Below are 21,328 nucleotides of genomic sequence, written 5' to 3'. Positions count from 1 at the left end.
TTTCTTTAGGTGTGTGTTTTTGTGCCGGGGGGGGGGGGGGGCTCAGTTGAAAGGGGGACACATGGACCCAGTTCTCCCAGGAAAACACCCCCCCCCCCAAGCAAGACCTTTGACTCCAAAACTCAGCACAAGAAAAGGATGTAGGAATAAGAGATGGTGGGGCTTTTTGGATTTGGGAACGAGGGAGAAAATTCCCAGTCTTTCCCCTCCCTGGTTTTTGACAAATTACTGGCCCTGAAATGTGGGCTTGTCTTTTTGCTACTTTCCTTCTCATTTCAGGAAGTTGAGCTTTTTCCCCCCCGAAGCCCATAGCCCCATCTCTCCTTTCTTTGGCCCCATGGGGATAAACTCGGTTTTCCTTCGACCTTGTTCATCGGTGGGTGCAGGTAAGGGGCTCTGCTTATTAATGAGCAACATTAATGACCCTGCCATCCATGTGAGCCTTTACCCCGTGCCGGCGCCTTGCTAAGGCTTAGCAACCTTTTAGAAATAGAATCCTCTCCACCCTGTGAGGTGCTCTCCATCACTCTCCCCATTTTAATGACGATGAAACTAGGGTTCAGGGAGATTGAGGGATGTTGCTGGGCTGTGATTTGAGTCCAGGCCTGTCCGACCCCAGAGCCGAGCCTTTGGCCACCACGGGGCCTCCCTGGCCAATATCTATTTGCTGGAACTCTATTAATTGGTGTGTCAGGACATCTGTGGTACAATGGAAATTGATATCCGCCCAGATGACACCGAGATCCTTCTAGACGAGGCTCCTGCACCGCCTGGGGAAGGGAGGGCCGCGGAGCCCCTGGGAGCATGTTCAATGGTGTGGCGTGGATTTGTATTAGGAAAACAAACCCCAAACCCCATCACTTCAATTTATAAAAATTCAGAAATGGAAATGGGGCAGGACAAAACTTGTGGGCTGATCGAGAAGTTTAAGAAGCATGCGCTGAGAGACGGTGTAATTTGTCCACGGAAGACTCGGGCACTGATATTCCGCCCTCCCCTCCAGTCTGGGTGACGGGTGTGGGACTCAGTGGCTCTGGAAACTGTGTGGTTGATTGCATGTCCCGAGCCAGTCCCTGCTCCCAGGAAAGTGAAGGAGCAGCTGATTCTGGTTCTCTGAGCCCCAGGGAGAGCCTGGCTGGGCCAGGCTGAAGGGTTGGCCTTAAAGAAACAGCACTAGTGAGGGGACGAGGGGGCCTGCAGGGGACTGTGGCTGGTCTTTGCTCTTAGGTGGCAGCTGGTGGGAGCTCGGGGGCCTCCAGACAATGGGACCAGGATCTCAGGAAGAGGCTGCGGGGAGCAGGCAGAGACCAGAGGTCCAGCCCAGGGCTCAGAAGGCTTGGCGTCGGTGCAGGCCAGGCTGCCTTCCCCGGTGGGGCTCAGAGGGCTGCTGGCTTCTTGCTGGCGGGGATGTGCGTCATTCTCAATTCCAGTAGGTTCTTCCTAATGGATTTTCTTTCTTTAAAAAAATATTTTTTGTATAAAAATAGTACGAGAGCGGCTCATTTTTTAAAAAATCAGATGCGTCATGTAGAAAATGGAAGTCACTCTGCCCATCACGCTGCTCCCCAGGAACCTAAATCAGCATTCGTTAATTGTCTCAAAATGACAGACCCTTCACTGCCTGGCACCCAGCGTGGGAGAGAGACTGGCTGCTCATTCTCTACCCTTTTACGTGTTTACACATTTTTGTCCATGGGTCCGCATCACTATTTTTTTTTATCCAAGAAAAGTAAAATTTTAATAAACTATAAAGCAATTAGAACAAAAATATTTGTTTGCATGGATGTTCGCATCACTATTTTAATCTTATAATTAATTTTAGTAAAATGACCTTTAGTACATTTTAAAGATTGATTTTAGAGAAAGAGAGAGAAACATCGATCCTGTATGGTCCATGGGCCCATGCTGCAACCAACTGAGCCACAGCGGCCAGGGCCAATTTTTGTACATTTAAAAAATGTTAGTAAATAAACGACTGAGCGTTGTATTGAAACAGTTAATATTGAAGCTCTGGAATAATAATTTTCAAATTTTGTGCAGTCTCAGAGTTCTTGGCTCCTTAGTCATCATCACCCTTTTTGTTGATGTTATGCTTAATTAATAATTCTTATCGTCAATTGAAAGAAAAAGGCCAGTGCTGACTTAGTCTGGAGGAAGAGCTGCAGCTCAGGGCTCAGGGCGACATCACGGGGGAGGGAGGGATGGGGGGCGGCTTGCTGAACCTCTCAGCCCTTGTTTGTGGGAAGTGGTGGGGGCCCAGCCGATGCTCTTGTCAGATAGTGAAGGCAAAGCCATGGTCACGCTGGGCTTTAACGGTGCCAGGTGCCAGCGGCCCGCACCACACCGCCAGCTCTGCGGCGGCGGCGACTGGGGGACTCCCTGCATCTGAGATCACTTACCTGCTTCTCTGAGAGGTTGGCAAACTCAAGCTCGGGGGGGGGGGGGGTCATAGCAAGCTCTCCTGTGTATCGATCGCGTAAAGAGCGTTGTGTGCCTGGCTCCTCTGCACCCCGACAAGCACCCAGTGAGGCCGGGGCAGTGCTGCTGCCCCGCGTTATGGTGGAGGAAACCGAGGCCCAGAGACTGGCCCAAGGTCACGTGGACAGCAGATGGGGAGCCCGAGTGGACCCCAACCTGACTGAGCTGGAAGCCTGTGCAGTGCGTCTCCTGAAGGAAGAGGCAGATTGAGACCGTCTGATGGGGGCTGGTTGCTTTAGAAAATCCACGATGGATACATGTCAGTACAGCTGAGAATCGCAGCCAGGGGTTGGGGCAATATTGCAGGTGACATCCAGCCAGAGTCCTAAAGTTGGGGGACCTCAGAGACCCCAGTTCCCTCATTTGAGGCAAAGTGACTTATGTAAGGTCACCCAGGGCCCTCGTGACGGAGGTCCCATGTGCTCTGTCTCGTGGAGAGTGGCTGCTTTCACAGTGAGTTCATTTGAAATATTTTACTTCCATCCTCCTGTTTTCTAAAGGGGCTCACCAAACCCCTCTCTTCACCGCCCCTTTTCCAGCAGGGCCTCTGGGTCTGACCCGCTGGCCCCCTGCACAGTGGCCACGACTGTGAATGATCAGAGAGGCCTCCAGAACTTTCGCGGTGGTTCCTGCTTTCTTTGAGGCACCGCCTACTTTTCCATGGGTTCAGACTGCACTGGTTCCTCCATATTCAGCCCCGTCCCTCTGAGCTGGCGCCACCCTCTGCCTGTTCTCAGCACTCGCTTCCCCTGAGGCCCGAGGCCGAGTGCTCTGGGCCCTGTGGCTGGGTGAGAGGGGCACGGTGACCCCTGGCTGCGTCTTAGGAGGATTCCGTCGCATGTGCACGTTCCTTAAGTGCACATTCCTTCTCCCACCTGCCGCTCCCTGCGTCCCTCCGCTTCCGGGAAGGAACAGAGCTGGCTGTGATGCCTGAGAGTCTTCCCGGCTCTGACCAGAGGAAGAAGGTGTGCCAGACAGTAGGTTTGCAGTGTGGAGGGGGCCTGCGGGCCAGAACCGCATGGAAGGGGTGGGCCTTCGCTGTGACCACAGAAGCCACGGGAGGGCATTGCACGGCTGATACCAGGCACCCCTAAATGGAATCCCATCGGATCTTTTGCGTCACTAAAAGGCCAGGGCCCTGGCTGGTGTGGCTCAGTTGGTTGAGTGTCGTCCCACGTGCACCAAAAGGTCACCGGTTCGATTCCGGATCAGAGCACATGCCCAGGGTGCAGGCTTGATCCCTGGCTGAGGGCATGAGGGAGGCAACCAGTATCTGTTTCTCTTTCTCCTTTCCTTTCGCTATAAAAAAAAAAAATCAATAAAAACATTTTTTTAAAAAAGAGGACCCACCAGGAAAACAAACCAGCTGTGGCCTGGGGTGTCCGTTTTCTCTGGACAGATGGGAGTGCCCCCGGGGTGGTGCCAAAGCCAGCTCTTCTGGGGTGCAGGCCTCAGGAGGGTGATGGGCCGCGCCTCTCTCATTTGGGCCCGACGGCTCCCCGCTCGGCAGGGGTACTGGTGGCCCCTGGAGATGACCCGGAGTGTGTGCGGATGGTCAGCTCCACGCAGGAGCAGGCCTCCCACAGCTCCCTGGATGATCACCGCAAGTCCTCCCTCCTGACGGCCACGCCCAGGGGCAGGTCCCCCCCAGGGAGCAGCAGAGCCCTGCACTGTCTCTGGCGTTCTGTGCCAGAGCCCAGGACACGGCACAGTGGATTGTGTAAGGCTCAGGGGCCCAGTATTTCCGCAGGTGGAAAGAACCCGGGAGGTCCTTTCGTGCATGGACCCACACAGACCCCTGTGACGGGGGTGGGGGGGGTGGGGGGAGGATGACCTGTGACGTGGTGCTGCCTGGGGGTGCTTTGGATGAGAGCTGTTTCCAGATCAGATGAGAGCATTATCGGGCAGGGGGTAGCCAAGTGCCACGGGGCGCCCGGCAACGCAGGCTCCTTGGGAACATCCAGCTCCGCCCTGCAGACTTGAGGGCTGGCTGACTGCCCCCCCCACCCCAACGTAAGAAATGGAAAGCCTTCTCACTTTGGGTCGCTGTCACTTCTGCTCGCTGTGAGGCTGCGGTTCTGTTGCCATCCGCTTGGGAGCGCTTGGGAGTCTGGGAGGCAGCGCTGTTCCCAGCAAATGGCCGGAAGCCTGGGCAGGAAGAGGGGAGCAGAGCACCCCAGGGTCTCTGTGATCGTGCAGCTTGTGGGGGATGGCCTGTGGAACAGGACCCACTGGAGCCCCATCTCCATGGCAAGTGCCAGGACAGATGCCTCCTGGCTGTGAGGCGGTGTGCAGAGTTCTGCCTCTCTCCCTCTCTCTCTCTCTCTCTCTCTCTCTCTCTCTCTCTCTCTCTCACACACACACACACACAGGCCACTGCCTCCCTGACCTCCTCTGGCCTCCTCCTCTGCAGATGATCCCTCCTGACCAGGAGCTGCTGGTGTGGTATGGGAACTCGCACAACACCTTCCTGGGGATCCCCGGAGTGCCCGGGCTGGAGGAGGAGCAGAAAAAGAACAAGCACGGTAGGTATTCTCCATGAGCCCAGTGTGTGTGTGTGTGTGTGTGTGTGTGCGCGCGCGCGCGCGTGTGCGTGTGCATGCGTGTGTGCGTGTGCGTGTGTGCATGTGTGTGTGTGTGCGCGTGTGTGTGTGTGTGTGTGGTGGGGAGGCACCTGGCTCAACCTCCAGCACCACTGAGCACAGGGGACCTACTGGTTCAAGGAGGCCGATGCCTCTGGAGCCACCACCACCTTGGCCCAGGCGGGAGTGAGAGGTAGTCCTCCTGTTTTCCGGCCAGAACAGAGTAGGGGCAGGTGATGGGGCGGGGGGTCCACCAGGGGCAGCCTGGTTTGGCAGGATGAGCCAGGGGCCAGGCCCAGGGAGCCTGGATGAGGTTCCAGGTCTGCTGTGCAATCTTGGGAATGGCCCCGTGACTCAGTTTCCCCATCTTTAAAGGAAGGAGGTTGGGTAAGATGATCTCTAAGCGCCCTCCGGCCCCGAGGCTCTGTGCCTTTCCCTGCTCTGCCGCTGGTGCCCGGCCTGGCACAGCGTGGGTGCTCAGTGTAAACCTGTGGGATGGAGGTGGGGCATTGCCTCCGTGTGTTGGAGGGTCGCTGATCTATTTTGTGCCAAGTATTGGGCTAAACCTTTATCCCACTTGGGCCCTCAGAAAATCCTTGTGAAATCTGATTACCCTTATTTCTAGAGGATGAATCTGAGGCTCATGAACTGTGCTCACTGAGCCCTTGCTCTGCAGCTGTTTACAAACAGTACTTTCTCTAGTCCTTACAGAAGGCTCATGGCGGTGATGCTATCATTACCTCCGTTTGAGGCGAGGAAAGTGAGCGCAGTTCCCTGGCACATAGTAGGCATCAGTAATGTTTGTGGGGATAATAAATGAAAGGAGTTTTTCTTGGGGGGGAGGTTATAATAGTTACTTCCACTTATGGAAGGCTGCCATGAGCAGGCACTTTCCATGCGCGGGCTCAGGCAGGTGAGTGCTCAGCAGAGTAGCTTTCAATAGCCTTCAGCGTTTGGTGATCGTCTCCTCTAGTCCTGCAGAGCCCCCCTGAGGTGTAGTAGGCTCCCATTTTACAGATGAGAAAGTTGAGGTTTGGTGAGGCCAAGTCACTAAGTCTCCGAGTCTCACAGCATGGCGTGGAGTCCAGCTCCTGCGTGACCCTAAGCCAGGGCCCTTGCTACCCCTCCCATCCCCCTGCCGCGCTCCCCATCAGTTGCCCGAGAACCGTCGGGGGATTAGAGGTGGGCAGATCCCGGGGAGGACACGTGCGTGGGGAGCGTGGGTGTTGGGCTTGGGCCGCGCGGTTCTAACGAGGCTGCTCTCTCTGCCCCCCTCCCGCCCCGCCCCGCCCCTTGGACCCCGCTCTCCCTCCCGGGCCCTCGCGGCCAGAGGACTTCCACCCGGCGGACTCGGCGGCGGGCACCGCGGGCCGCATGCGCTGCGTCATCTGCCACCGCGGCTTCAACTCGCGCAGAACCTGCGCTCGCACATGCGCATCCACACGCGGGACAAGGCGTTCGTGTGCCGCTTCTGCACCGCCGCTTCAGCAGTCGTCCACGCTGCGGAACCACGTGCGCCTGCACACGGGCGAGCGCCCCTACAAGTGCCAGGTGTGCCAGAGCGCCTACTCGCAGCTCGCCGGCCTGCGTGCCCACCAGAAGAGCGCGCGCCACCGGCCGCCCAGCGCCGCGCTGCAGGCGCACTCGCCCGCCCTGCCCGCGCCGCACCCGCACGCGCCCGCGCTCGCCGCCGCCGCCGCCGCGCACCACCTGCCGGCCATGGTGCTGTGAGCGCCGCCCGCGCCCCACCTGCCGGCCGTGGTGCTGTGAGCGCCGCCCGCACCCACCTGCCGGCCATGGTGCTGTGAGCGCCGCCCGCACCCGCCCGCGCCCCACCTGCCGGCCGTGGTGCTGTGAGCGCCGCCCGCACCCACCTGCCGGCCGTGGTGCTGTGAGCGCCGCCCGCGCCCGCCCGCGCCCCACCTGCCGGCCGTGGTGCTGTGAGCGCCGCCCGCACCCACCTGCCGGCCGTGGTGCTGTGAGCGCCGCCCGCGCCCGCCCGCGCCCCACCTGCCGGCCGTGGTGCTGTGAGCGCCGCCCGCACCCGCCCGCGCCCCCGCCTTCCCGCCTGCAGCGCCCGGGCGCCCGGCTGCGGGCTCTTCGGACTGAATCTCCGGGCCGGAGGCGGCCGGGGGACCCCGCAGTGCCGGTGCGCGCCAACAGTGAGCCCGGGGCATACACTTTTCGCCCGTTTTTCAGATGAGGACCCTGGGGACGACCTTCCTTTCCCGGGGTCACCCATTGGTTGCAGCTGCTCGGCCGCGTCCCGTTGGGGTGGGTGGTCCCCAAGCCCTAACTCCCCAGTCTCCCTCCTCCTATCGAGCCGGGCGTCCAAGCTGGCATCCCCCTCGTGGGTGGCAGGAGAAGGGACTGCAGGTCTCCGAGGGCCCCAAGAGGGGAAGGGACCTCCAACTTCCCCACCGAGAACGCGTGCTGGCAACGGGAGGAGCGCGACCTCCCTGTCCCAGGGTGGCCTGGCGTTCGCCCACCTGTCCCCCATCCTGCCTCTTGGGGCTTTGTCCTCAGTGTCCGCAGTCACTTGAGAGTGTGGCAGCCCGAAGAGGCCCACAGAGACCCGCACTGCCCTGGCGGGGGGTGGGTCACTTTTAGGCCACCGTCCTTCTCCAACCCCAACACGGCTCCCAGAGGATGGATGAGGCACGAGTACTTCGCAATGTGGAGGGTTCGGGCAAACGGAAATCCCCTGTGGGACCCGGGAAAGACTCTGCCCCTCTTTGGGCCTCAGTTTCCCCTTCCTCCATTTATAAAATGAGAGAATTGGGCCGAGGCCCCCTCCCCTTCAGCTCTGACATCATGGTTGGGGAAGGGAAGTTTTCCTGCCGGAGCTCGCCACACTCCAGCAGGAGGAGGGACAGACTGGCGGTCTGTGCGGAGTGGGAGGGTGTGGGGGGGTCCATCCAGCTGCCCACACTCTCCCTCGCTCTTTCCCAAGTTTCCCCGAGTTCGGCCCTGAGCGCCCTCTGGTGTCATCTCTCCCACCTTCCAGGCATTTACCAGTATTTCCGTAGGGCGTTTTGTAAGATAAAGAAACTATAATAATATTAATGAAAAGTATAAAATGTATAGAGTTTTCAAGAAACTGTGTTCTACTTCCAGAAAACGGTCACTTTAACTTTGTAAATATTTACCTAAAATGATATTTACAAAACTGTGGTATATATTATTTGATTGTATATGTATAACTGTAAATACATTTGTACCTCTCTTGTATTCTAAAATAAAAATTACTTGGAGCATTTATCACTTAGCATCTGAATGGGCTGACACTTTTGTCTACATGAAAAGGAAATATGGAGAGTGCCTGGAAGCTGGAGAGGGGGTGGGAGGAGTTGTCCATTGTGCCATCTATAAGGAGAAATCTTTCTGTCGCAAATGGGGTGTCAACTCCCACAGGCAAAGCAACCTGCCTCCAGATCCTAGGACACCTCAGGAGGAGCTGGGCTGACTCCCACTTTCCAGCTGACTCTCAAATATAGGGTCCCACTTTGTCACTTCCCCAAAATTTTTACTTACCCCCCCCCCCATGTTCATGGACAACTTGAAGGAATTCAAGCAGCCAGTGGGGGGAGACCAAGATAGACACCAAGTGCCCTCCCAATGCATAGAATTCCCAAATGCTCAGACACCCACTTCAGAGCTTCCTTGAGGAGGACCAAAGAGCAGAGAGGCCATCAATGCAGGGCCAGGCCTTGGCTCCTCCCTCCAGGGGGGTGTGACACCGGGCTGTGTGAGTTCACACCTGTGTTCCAGTACACGCCAGCCATGAGGGTGTCACCCTTTCAGGCTACTGGCATCCTCATCTAGCCACCCGCGTGCGCACATATACACACATAACTGTAGATGCTGAATGCACACTTGCTCACACAGGCCACCCCCCTTTGGAGCTTCAGGTGTGTACTCCCAAAGATCCCCATACTCTGGGGGACTGCACCCTAGCAGGTGGAGGCATGGGCAGAAATGGACATTTAATGTATTCATTTGCATATCCCATCTGGGGTTTCCTTCCAGGGGGGCCCGTGGGGGAAGTCACCCTTGGTTCTCCTCCTCCCGCTCCCATCACAAACCTTGCCTTTGCTTTGATACCTCACCCCTAGGCTTCTGATGCCTCTGGTGGCCCCTGGCATTACCATCCTCCCACTGCAGCCCCCACCCAGGCATCTAACCAAATGGGTGACGTAGCATTAAGCACTCTCCCCCGCCCCCACCCTACAGATCACAGGGACCAGAACCCACCTGGTGTCAGTAGGCTGTCATTGCAGCCTAAATGCATATGATAAGTCAGCTGCAGACATTTCCCCCTGCTGGAGGTACAAGGATGAGCCGGCAGGAATCTGGTCATGAAAAATTTGCTATACTCACAATTCCCTAGAATCTGGAGGCAGGGCATAGCACGCAGGGCCACACAGGGAAGCAGTGGGGTCAATTAGGAGGCGGAGGAGCAAGGGGGAAAGGTGGAAAGAGCCCTCATGAATTCAATTAGTGTCTAACAGAGACCCCCTCACTCCTCAAGCCAAGTGAGGACACAGTGAAAAGACAGCTATCTATGAACCAGGAATCGAACCCTCACCAGATACCCAATCTGCCAATGTCTTGATCTTGGACTTCTCAAACTCCCAAACTGTCAGGAGTAAATTTCTGTTGTTTATAAGCCACTCAGCTGAGGGTATTTTGTTATAGCTGCCAAAACAGACTAAACAGTATCCATAATGCCATCATAACAGGCTCTGTACATGCGAGTGCTGTGAGAATGGGAGGGATTAAGGTTATGTCTATCCCTCCGAGGATGAAACTAAATCATGTGAAGACTATACCCTTTCCTTGGTCAACTGGAACTCCCAGGCCTACCTCCCTAGGCGGCTCAAAGGACACTACCGCCCTCTTATGGTCGAGGCTGGACTCAACAGATGGACCTTTCTCACGCTCGCAGCCATGAGCTTTGCTTAGCCTTAGGTGAAAGAAATGCTGTCTCTTTGGAGATTTAGCAAACAATTAGTCTATGGGTCTTCAGGAGGCAGCAAGCCTGATTTTGTGAACACAGTGCACAGGACTGACGCAACTTATTTCATTCAATCCTCTTTAGGGTCCATGTGCCTGAAGAATGATCATCTCCAATTCCCTGAGGTTTGGTGTGAATGCTATAAACCACGCAGGGCAAGGGTGAGGGGAAGGGTAGAGGCTGGGGAGAAGGGAGGGGGAAGTGCTCCTGTTAAACAGGACATGAAGACAGAGCCACACACACATCTCTCTCTCCACGACTGAATCCTTAGGACACAGAGAGCACTCAATGCATGTTTGAGGAAATATCAGCGAAGATCTTCGTATTATGTGCCCACTTGCCTACCAAATGTACCTGCCTTGCAAGGTTTGAATGTTTTCTCAGTTTCTTGTTTTTACAAAAGAAGTGTTAGAGTAAATCAGCTCATTCAAAAGTCGCCATGAAAGAACGAAGCGGCACCCAGAGCACCGTTTGGGGGTGTAGATGATGGTGGGTGCTGAGCCAGCCCCACGGGGCGGCTGTGATGTGGAATTCTGGCGGTACTACTAGTAGGAACAGCACGAAAGCGGGCTCTTCTTTCGGTCCACATAGTGTCCTCCTGCGCTCATTCACACAATGAGCTGGAAGGAAACTCAGAGGGCCACACTCAATTATCTCTGACCCTGGAAAACCATAAACTGGACGATGACTGCGAGGCCGTTTTGGCAAGAAGTCCAACACCGTACATGAGATTTTATTACCCAGGTGTAGGCTCCCCGTAGCAAAAATGGCGATGCTGCTCCCTCCTTCCCTTAACGTGAGCCTAACTGTTGCCAATAGTGACCATGGACGCCAGAGCACGAGTTCCTATTGGCTGCTGCTCCGAGGCCCCGCCCCCTCCCCGAGCGTCGGCCGGGAATTGCGGAACGAGATCTCGCGGCTCTGGGCCGGGTCGCGCCTGCGCAATTCATTGGCGCCAAGATGGCGATGGAGATGAGGCTCCCGGTCGCTCGCAAGCCTCTTAGCGAGAGCCTGGGCCGCGAGACTAAGAAACACCTGGTGGTGCCGGGGGACACCATCACCACGGACACGGGCTTCATGCGGTGCGTGGGGACCTGGGGGCTCGGGGCCACGAAGGGCGGTTGCAGGGCTCGGCACGTGGCCCGCTGGCCACAACCTGGGCCCCAGTCCCCGGTGATAAAGCGCCCGCGGGACCCCGAGCGCATCCCACGAGCATCCCCGCTTTACAAGGCCTTGGGCTGCTGCTCCCCGCATCCTGTGTGTCCCCGTGTGCGTTTGTCCCAGACCCTTGGAGCCCTTCTCTCCCGTCCTCTGCTGGCCATGGATCTTGGTTCCTCGGCCTGAGGCCCATTCTCTGAGCCTTCCTCGCCGGAGACCTGGAAAAGGGGGAGGGTTCGGAGCAGGGGCCTCTTAGTGGGGACAGCGGGCTCCTGGTTGGGCCCCCTCCTCCGCCGCCTGCGTCATCTCTCAGCCAGGTGCACCATTTCGGAATCAGTACTTGTTTGGGCTGAAGGCAAACACGTGTATTGTGCTACACGCACCCAAGTACATATGCACCTTCGAAGCTGAGCGCCGTGCAATATGTCGTCGTTAAGAGGGCAGGCCCTTGAGTCCGACAGTGTGGGTTCCAGTCCTGCCATCCCATGAATTGTACTTCCTCTCCAAAGTCGGTTTCCTCATCTGGAAAATAGTGCTAATAGCTAACTATTTGATAGGGTAACGAGGATTAAATAAGATCCTTATGTAAAGAAGCAAAGCCCACCGTGATACCACCATCATAGATAAATACTAGTGGGGTTTCCTCTTTTTTGCTGGGGAGGAGAAGTGCACATGTACATCTAAGAAGGGTACAGCATTTACAGAATTGCCCGTTCACCTTTTATTTTATTTTATTTTTTTTTAAAAATATATCTTATTGATTTTTTACAGAGAGGAAGGGAGAGAGACAGAGAGTTAGAAACATCGATGAGAGAGAAACATCGATCAGCTGCCTCCTGCACACCTCCCACTGGGGATGTGCCCGCAACCCAGGTACATGCCCTTGACCGGAATCGAACCTGGGACCCTTCAGTCCGCAGGCCGACGCTCTATCCACTGAGCCAAACCGGTTTCGGTGCCCGTTCACCTTTTAGTGTGAGCTTATTGGATCCTGAGAAATCTGGTGGTGTTTATATTCTAACAGGGAGAGACATGATAAACAATAAGCACAACGAACAAGTTATTCAGGATGTTTGGTGGTGAATCCAGTGGGGAAAAAATTAAAAGTTGAGCAGACAAAGTGGCATGTGGTTGGGAATATGGTGGGGGTGGTAGCCGTGGGGTAGGTGACGATTTTAAATGGGGCAGTCAGCGTAGGCCTGATGGAAAAAGTGCCATTTGTGTAGACCTGAGTGAGATGAGAGGGATGTCCATGTAGCTCTCTAGAGTAGCAAGTGTGCTAGTCAGAGAGCATTCGCAGAAAAGCCAGGCTCGGAGGGAGGAGGAGCCTGTTGGAGGAATACATTGTTCTTGACAGGAGAGCGCATCTCAAGTGTTACCCTGGTATCTTTGTGTCTTCCTCTTGCAACAGGGGCCATGGGACTTACATGGGGGAAGAGAAACTTATTGCATCTGTGGCTGGTTCTGTGGAAAGAGTAAACAAGTTGATCTGTGTGAAAGCTTTGAAAACCAGGTGAGAACAAAAGGTGTGTATTCTCTGTCTTGGGGCGTCCACCTTGCACAGCCAGGCCTTTTCTGCCACGCCCTACCAACCCCCCCCCCCCCCGCCACCCGCCTGCCCTGTCATTCTGGGGGTCTGCGATTTGGAACATGCATAGGTGGCTAGGAAAGTGTGGGCTTCGAAGATTTCCCCACATTGCCTGGCCTTTCCAAACCTTTGTTACCTCCTCTGTAAAAGGAGGGTAATATCACAACCTAGCGCCTATGTTTTTTGTGTGTGTGTGTTTTTTAATGTATTTTTATTGATTTCAGAGAGGAAGGGAAAGGGGGAGAGAGACATCAGTGATGAGGGAATCATTGATCGGCTGCCTCCTGCCCGCCCCCTACTGGGGATCGAGCCTGCAACTCAGGCGTGTGCCCTTGACTGGAATCAAACCCGGGATCCTTCAGTCCACAGGCTGATGCTCTATCCACTGAGCTAAACCAGCCAGGGCGCTCCTATGGTTTTTATTAGAGTCCATTGAAAAGGTGCATGTAAAGTACTTAGCACAGGGCTCAGTGTAGGCTAGCCCCAGAAGGGAGACCACTGGGGTTGGAACAGTGAGCAAGGGAGAGTAGGAGCTGAGCTGGTGGTCGGCCTGCCCTGCAGCCCTGAGAAGCATTTTGACTTCCACTTGTGTCATCCAGGAAGCCCCTGGAGGGGGTGGAGCAGAAGGAGGACATGATCTGGCTTCTGTTTTGATGAAATCACTCTGGCTGCTGTGGGGAGCCTGCAGGGGGACAGGGACAGGCTTACAGAGACAGATGAGGGGTCTTACCAGCTGAAGGGATGGTGGCTTGGACTAAGGTGGTAGCAGTAAAGTGGAGAGTGATTAATTCTGTATGTATTTTGTGTCCTGGGTGTTTTTATCATGAAAGGGTGTTGGATATTTTATTTTTCAGTGTTGTTGTTTTTTAAATATGAGGCCATGTCTGTGAGTAAAGGTAGCTTTACTTCTTCCTTTCCAAGTGGGATGCCCTTTATTTTCTGTGTATATTTTGAAGGTAGAGCCAGGATTTGCTGGACTTGTCCGAGAGAGAAAGAGAGAGAGAGAGAGAGAGAGACAGACTGATATTGAGATTTCTATCTTTCAAGAACTCCTCTTAAGATCCTAAGGTTTTGCCCTAACCGGTTTGGCTCAGTGGATAGAGCGTCGGCCTGCGGACTGAAAGGTCCCAGGTTCGATTCCGGTCAAGGGCATGTACCTAGGTTGCGTGCACATCCCCAGTAGGGGGTGTGCAGGAGGCAGCTGGTCGATGTTTCTCTCTCATCGATGTTTCTAACTCTCTATCCCTCTCCCTTCCTCTCTGTAAAAAAAAAAAAAAAGATCCTAAGGTTTTTGGCTTGAGCAGCTGGAGGATGAGTTGTCATTTACTGAGATGGTGACACTGGGAGGGGATCAGTTTGTGATGGAGGAGGGGGCTGCTGGGAAGCTTTGTTTTAGGTCTGTTACATTTGAAAATGCCTATTAGTCATGCCTGTTAGAGGTGCTGGGGAGCCAGCGGTTGCCTGGAGTCTGGAATTCAGGGGAATGGTACAGTCCCCTGCCTTTAGGTTGGATGAGCTCACAAAGAGGTGAGTGTGGGCTGGAAAGAGAAGATGTCACTGGGGTTGGAGTGAAGAGCTAGCAAAGGGGCCGGGACGAGCAGCCAGTGGGTGGGGGAGACAGTGGGTAGATGCGTTTGAGGGGTGTGCGGTCTCACTCTCCTCTCTCCTCCTTTAGCTGATGCAGAACCCGCCTGTGTTCTGTAGCCCACCAGAAGGTATTCCATGATAAAATATCCCATTAATTGTGTAGTTGACAATATAGAGGTTCAGGCTTCATGAACTGCTTGTAGTAAATGTTTGCTTGAGAATAGTTAACGAAGACTGTGTACTCTAGGAATGTTGGAAGTGATCAGTGCCTGAGAATAAGTCCCAACAGCATAGTTGTTTGAAATCACTAAATGTGGTACCGACTCAAGGCCCCCATTCTGTTTAACTGAAATCTCAAGTAGTGCTTGGTTTTGTACTCAAGTCCACTGATGGATCACCATTTGTTTTATCTTTCAGATACAATGGTGAAGTGGGTGACATCGTAGTGGGGAGGATCACAGAGGTAAAGTCGCTGTCATCTTGGTCTTTACATAGTAAAAGCAAGCTGGTGACTTAATGAGCGGGATAGGCATTCTGTGTGCAGTTACGTGAACAAAGCAGTCACTGCATTTGGCTCTTGCTTGTGACCTGAGATGTAAACAGTTGGCTTGTTATTTTGGGGATTATTGGTCACTCATGTTGTGAGGTCTTGTCCCTGGAGTATGTGTCCAAGTGTGGAATTTCTTTCTGTTTCTAGGTTCAACAGAAGAGGTGGAAGGTGGAGACGAACTCCAGGCTGGATTCAGTCTTGCTTCTGTCATCCATGAACCTTCCAGGAGGAGAGCTGGTGAGGGGCCGCAGCTGGGCCTGTGTACTTTGCTGCCGGGAGCTCTGGTCTTTTGCTCCACCAGAGGACTCTGCTTTACCTCGAGGTGGCCCCGTTTACTCCTGTTGGTCTGCTGTGAAGTTTGCTGCCCAATGTACATGCAGGCTTTTCACTTGGTCCAGGCCTCCCCACATAGGCAGCAGTTGGGGTGTAGTAAGATCCAGAGTGTCCATGGGGAGGAACCCCAAAAGAGGGTTGGAAAAAGAAGCTCTCAGGCTTGGTGCTAACCGTTTTCCTTCTGGGAACATCAGCTTTGCACAGAAGTGTTCCTTGAAAAGTGTGTTTTGCATTTAGATTCGATTCCAGGAATTGGGTGGCATTGGGTTACTCCAGGCAACTGCAGCCTTTTGTAAAATGCCATGGTTTCCCTTTAACTCCTCCCTGTGCTAGGGTTCTGTGGAGAGTGCAGGACAAAGGAGGCATGATTGAGTTCCTGAAAGCTTACAGACTACCAGGGATGTGCCGTAACATCCAAATACTTGGCAGTCGAAGCACAAACAAGTGTGGGATTGTACAGAAAGAGGATTAATGTCAGTGAAGGAAACTCATAGGAAAGGTGGGCACTAGAGTTGGTCCTTGAAGGATGGGTAGAATTTCAAGGATGAACTCAGTATATCTGAGAGGAAGGGGAATGTGTGAGCAAAGACACAGGCTGGAGGCGGTCGGGTCCTGCTGGAGCGGGCAGGGCTGCCTGGGCAGGTCATTGGGAAAGGAGGCTGGGCTGTATTCGGAGGTTCTGAATATCATGTCCGGAGCTTGAATACTTTCAGAGGAGGGAGAAGGAGAAGAGCCGTGGGAAGGTTGTAAGTGGTTGTCGCTCTCGTCTCCTTGAGGGGCACGGGTGACCTACACGGGTGTTTGGGTGCTGTGACTGCTTTCCGAGATCTCGAAGCGAGTGAGGAAAAGGAAGCAGAGGCCCTTCCGTAGGAGCTGACTTAGTAACGTCCTGCCTGTGTGTGTTTCAGAGGAGAAGATCTGCAGAGGATGAGCTGGCCATGAGAGGTTTCTTGCAGGAAGGGGACCTCATCAGTGTATCCTGCACCGTGCACTCCAGCCTCTATGCTTATGTGGGGCTGGGAAGCGGGGCTTAAACTGTGTCTCCCACAGGAGACACATCCGAGTCCCAGATGGAGTGTCAAGGGCTCTGCCGCAGCCCTGCTCCAGTACTTCACGCAGGTGGACTCTCCAGCTCAGGGGTCCTCAAACTACGGCCCGCGGGCCACATGCAAATACAAATATTGTATTTGTTCCCGTTCTTTTTTGGTTTTTTTTTTTTTTTTAAATATATTTTATTGATTTTTTACAGAGAGGAAGGGAGAGGGATAGAGAGTTAGAAACATCGATGAGAGAGAAACATTGACCAGCTGCCTCCTGCATACCTCCCACCAGGGATGTGCCTGCAACCAAGGCACGTGCCCTTGACCGGAATCGAACCCGGGACCCTTCAGTCCGCAGGCCGACGCTCTATCCACTGAGCCAAACCGGTTTGGCCCGTTTTGTTTTTTTTACTTCAAAATATGATATGTGCAGTGTGCATAGGAATTTGTTCATAGTTTTTTTTTAAACTATAGTCCGGCCCTCCAACGGTCTGAGGGACAGTGAACTGGCCCCCTGTTTAAAAAGTTTGAGGACCCCTGCTCCAGCTCTTGTTCACATCTGGGCGGCTAAGTCACTTCTTTCGGTCTGGTAACTAATGGTGGCCTGTGCTTTAAGCTAGACTCACATTTTCTTAATGACATTAGCTTTTATCCCAGGGAGTAGGAAAGGTTGTTCATAGCAGGATACTCGTGACAAGTAAGAGGGAGAGGTTGGGTCACAGCGATGTCCTCCCGGCCCAAGACTGCCAAGCGGGACTGTTGGGTGGGAGGGAAGGTTGGAGGGGGGCAGGGACACGGGATGCAGATGGCGTGAAGAACGTGTGTTCCTTCACCACCCTGGCCAGGCTGAGGTGCAGGCAGTGTTCTCCGACGGAGCTGTCTCCCTGCACACGAGGAGCCTGAAGTACGGAAAGGTAAGTTGGGCCCTTGCTGCTCCTGTTTGCCGACCGAGACTTCAGGTCCGTTTCTGAATCCTCGGCGCGCTCTGGGATTCTGACCTGAAGAGCCCCGGAAGTTAGCGCCCCAGGCTGGCGTCCCACTAATGATTGCCTCACGCAGCCATGGGCCGGTAGCGTTGTGGTGGATGACAACTCTTACCCTTTTTTTACTGACGAGATTGTTCTGGCAGGAGCCCCTATGACCGAGGACCCTGAGGCCCTGCTGTCTGCTCCCTCCTCCCTCCCAGTGGCTGCTGCAGCTCTGCATTGGGCCAGGGCTGAGAGGCAGCCGTGGAACAAAGGGAAGTCTCGGACTGATGAAACAGGACAGTCCAACTCAGACAAATGTCTAATCAATAAAATGGATAGTATCGCTGGGAACGATTGTTCACTTGAGCCTCTAAATGAAGCTTTACTGCTTTGCTTCTATGAGGTTACCTTATTGAGGCTATTTTTTAAAATGACAGCTTACTTCCCAAAACAAATTATGACTTGTTAGTGTCTTGGCTTTATCGGAATGAACCTTTTCATTTCCTTCCCTTAATGGAGTGATATAGCCAACCACGTCGGTTGCCCTGCGTGCGCTGACCTTTTGGGCCTGGGTACTGCGGACCCTCCCTCAGCCGGGTGTGGGATTTGGGCTGTCCTGTCAGAACCAGGGTGGATGTGCGCCCTTGGTCGGTCCCCTAGGCCCAGTGTTACACATCTGTGGGCAAGATAGGTGGTCGGGGTCAGGGTGCAGCAGAACAGTGCTCCTTGCCTACAAGAGACTCGAGCCAGGTCCTCATTGGCTGCAGCTTCTCTAACAGTCAGCGCACCAGCCCTGGCTTAGAGTGTGGTGGTGATGATTGCAAAGGACAATGGTAGAGAAGGATATTGAAAGTCACCTTCTCTTGGGATATGTCAGCAACCTATGCACCTAGAAGTGTTCTCTGAATAATTACTGTGTATGTGCAGATGGGTGACCAGCAACAAGCTACTAACAAGAAGGACTCTGATTCCACTATAACTAGGACATGCATTCTGTAATCTGCTTTTCCTTCGCCTCACTGATGATCCCACAGTGACCTAATTTGTGATGTATTTCTCTAGCTAGGTCAGGGTGTTTTGGTCCAGGTTTCCCCCTCCCTGGTGAAGCGGCAGAAGACTCACTTCCATGACTTGCCTTGTGGTGCCTCAGTGATTCTGGGTAACAATGGCTTCATCTGGATTTACCCTACACCCGAGCACAAAGAAGAGGATGCAGGGGGCTTCGTTGCAAACCTGGAGGTGCGTGAACACCACTGTAGCCGTCGGGATGGAGTGGTGCACGGTCTCCCTTCTGCTGCTGCCAGGGGTGGGGCTTGCTGTGATTAACTATATTATTGCTGTAGTCTGTTAGTTTGAAGTGTTTTGTGAACATTGTATTGCCCTCTTTCTGAAGAGATGAGGTCCGCAACAGATGGCACAGTTGTAGGGTAGTAGCTGAAGGAAGAGCCACTGAAGAAGCCATCCTTTTTTTAAATCCTTGCCTGAGGATATGCTTTAAAAATGGTTTTAGGGAGGGGAGGAGAACGGAGGAGGGAGAAAGAGAGAGAGAGAAACATTGATTGGTTCTTCCTGTACTCGCCCTTAGCAGGAATAGAACCAGCGACCTTTTGGTGTATGGGATGATATGCCAACCAACTGAGCCACACTGGGCAGGGCAAGGAGCCATTTTTGTGAATCCTGCTTGGAGTTAGTCATTCGATTGGTTTGGAGTCTCAGAGTGATAACTGAGTTATAAACGATTGCTCTGGTTTGCTGTGACCGTTCACTTATTTTGGTCCTGTTTCTATTTCCCTCCCCTTTCCCTTTGCATCCGCCGGCAGCCTGTCTCCCTTACCGATCGAGAGGTGATCTCCCGGCTTCGGAACTGTATCGTCTCGCTGGTAACTCAGAGGATGATGCTGTATGATACCAGCATCCTGTATTGCTATGAGGCATCCCTTCCACATCAGGTACTCCTCCCAGGGCTTCCCTTTTCCTCATTGATCTGGGAGCAGGTATTGCATATTTATCCATTGGCTCCAGTGTTTACTCGGTGATGGCAAGCACATCCTCCAGATGCCTTTGCCGTGTCCAGCAGTATGAACCGATCGGTGGACAGCCTTAATGAGCGTCTGGGAGCTCTTTCCCCAAGATACTTGTAATAGTCTCAGTGTCTAGTGTCAGTATAAGGGTTTGGGGCATGAAGGTAAGACAGCAGCCCTCTGGACTTCATCTTGCCCATTTAGTGAGTGCTGGAAACCTATCTTATTCTTGTCAGCTGTATCCCAGAGAGTTTTCTAGCAGATCATAGCCTGTAATACTTAGCCTCTGATAAATGAAACATAGAAAGATAGAAGGCTTGTGTTAACCATGCTTGCTTTCTGCATTTGGCCTGATTTGATGGTCTGCTGTGGTTGGTTTCTTTTCTGAATAAATACTTTTTCCTTTCTTTTTCAGATTAAAGACATCTTAAAGCCAGAAATAATGGAAGAAATTGTGATGGAAACGCGTCAGAGACTTTTAGAACAGGAGGGCTAGGCAGAAGTGTCTGAAGGACAGGACTGCCTGACAGAGCAGCTCTTGAAAGTGAAGAATCTGAGTTGTAGTTCCGTGTGTGGCTCCGAAACTCATCATGGACCTACATTGGGCTGCCTCCAGCCACAGACCTGCTTTCTTCTGTTCGAAGGCCAAACCTGGGAGAGGTGAACTGCGCTGCTGGCCCCTGGGCTGCCTGCACATCCCAGCACTTGGGTGGCTTTGCGTCTTTAAAAGTACGCAGTGTTCCAAGTGGACTCCCATCTGGAATAATACGAAGAATCTTTCCTTTTCTACTTAACCATCACTTCACAAAGCACAATGCCTCAAGAAATGCCTTTATAGCTTGGCTGTATGGCTCAGTGGTTGAGCATCGACCCATGAACCAAGAGGTCCCTGGTTTGATTCCTGGTCAGGGCACATGTCCAGGTTGCAGATTTGGTCCTCAGTAGGGGGCGTGCAGGAGGCAGCCGATTGATGTCTCCCTCCCTCATCAGTGTTTCTATCTCTCCCTCTCTCTAAAATCAATAAAGCAGCAACAACAACAAAAATGGCTCCTTGACCCTAAATTGTCTGTTTTGGCTTCTGCTCCCACTTCCTCTGCAGCACAAGTACAACACTGAATATAGCTGGTAAAGTTAACCCAGCAGTCAGAAGGATAAACTTAACCAAGCAGCCTTTTGCTGGGTTGGAATCTTCCCTTCGCACGTTCCTTCTATTGATAGATTCAAGTGCATCCACACCAGCCTGCCTTATTCTGTCCTGCCATTGAGGGTGATTTGTAAGAAGTTGAATTATCGGTAATAGGATGAATATTTTGGATGTTCCTCCTATAATTAAAGTAGCAATGCATTAACTTTCTTTAAAAAAAAATTGATTTTTAGAGAGGAAGGGGGAGAGAATACTGATGTGAGAGAGAAACGTCGATCTGTTGCCTCCCACATTTGCCGCTACCTGGGTATGTGCCCTGACGGCATGGAACCTGCCACCTGTTAGTGTACGGCATCCCCAGCAGCCTGTCTTCCTTACTGATCGAGAGGTGATCTCCCAGCTTCGGAGATCACCAATGAGCCACACTGGCCAGGGCAAGATGCTGAGTTACTAAGAAATGCCAGAATTACTGTGCATTGGTTTGTCGGATGTCGAAAAAATGGTTTAAAGGCACTGTTTCTGTTCTTGTGTTCTTTGTGATACTTGAGAACTGAGTACAATTGAAGGAGGGCATAGCAGATATAAATTCTGCCAGAGGCCTTAACTATTCTACTTGGCTCACCTAGTAAAATTTAAACCTAGGATAGTTTCAATGGGAGTAACATGGAATACTGTTTTTGAAAATTTTGAAATACAGTTTTGGCTGTTGTTGAATTAAGACTATATATATATATATATATATATATATATATACACACACACATACACACACACACATATACATACACACACACATATATATATTTTCAATATATTTTTATTTTCAGAGAGGAAGGGATAGGGGAGAGAGAGAGAAACATCA

The 21,328-nt window shown here is 53.0% G+C and overlaps 2 protein-coding genes across 3 annotated transcripts in view; both read left to right on the top strand.

Annotated features, from left to right (window-relative positions):
• PRDM12 (PR/SET domain 12) overlaps positions 1–6,791 on the top strand; it is an 18,590-nt gene extending 11,799 nt beyond the window's left edge. Inside the window, 4 exon segments of the mRNA XM_006109769.1 lie at positions 4,892–5,003; positions 6,391–6,471; positions 6,474–6,540; positions 6,542–6,791. Coding sequence (XP_006109831.1) covers positions 4,892–5,003; positions 6,391–6,471; positions 6,474–6,540; positions 6,542–6,791 — 510 coding nt within the window.
• A 4,225-nt stretch (positions 6,792–11,016) lies between these two features.
• On the top strand, positions 11,017–20,979 carry EXOSC2 (exosome component 2). Of its 2 annotated transcripts, XM_006105668.3 has the most exons (9): positions 11,017–11,159; positions 12,647–12,748; positions 14,828–14,873; positions 15,108–15,197; positions 16,202–16,267; positions 17,179–17,247; positions 18,364–18,540; positions 19,122–19,250; positions 19,738–20,979. In XM_006105668.3, exons 1-9 carry the CDS (start codon positions 11,038–11,040, stop codon positions 19,816–19,818), a joined length of 882 nt encoding a protein of 293 aa, XP_006105730.1. In that variant the 5' UTR covers positions 11,017–11,037; the 3' UTR covers positions 19,819–20,979. The 2 variants fall into 2 exon arrangements, with proteins under 2 accessions (XP_006105730.1, XP_014303260.1); XM_014447774.2 differs by lacking the exons at positions 16,202–16,267; positions 17,179–17,247 and having other exon boundaries at positions 11,021–11,159.
• Positions 20,980–21,328: the final 349 nt, after the last annotated feature.

This window comes from Myotis lucifugus, unplaced genomic scaffold (assembly GCF_000147115.1).
Source record: "Myotis lucifugus unplaced genomic scaffold, Myoluc2.0 scaffold_713, whole genome shotgun sequence".
NCBI classification, from domain to species: Eukaryota; Metazoa; Chordata; class Mammalia; order Chiroptera; family Vespertilionidae; genus Myotis; species Myotis lucifugus.
Note: the sequence above shows the minus strand (reverse complement) of the source record. Positions and strands in the feature narration are given on the sequence as shown.

Bases quoted from the DNA above. Each gene is read 5' to 3' on its own strand.
- EXOSC2 (XM_006105668.3), top strand. From the start codon at position 11,038: ATGGCGATGGAGATGAGGCTCCCGGTCGCTCGCAAGCCTCTTAGCGAG. The intron at 12,749-14,827 runs GTGAGAACAAAA...TTTATCTTTCAG, and splicing joins GTGAAAGCTTTGAAAACCAG to ATACAATGGTGAAGTGGGTG. The intron at 18,541-19,121 runs GTGCGTGAACAC...ATCCGCCGGCAG, and splicing joins GCTTCGTTGCAAACCTGGAG to CCTGTCTCCCTTACCGATCG.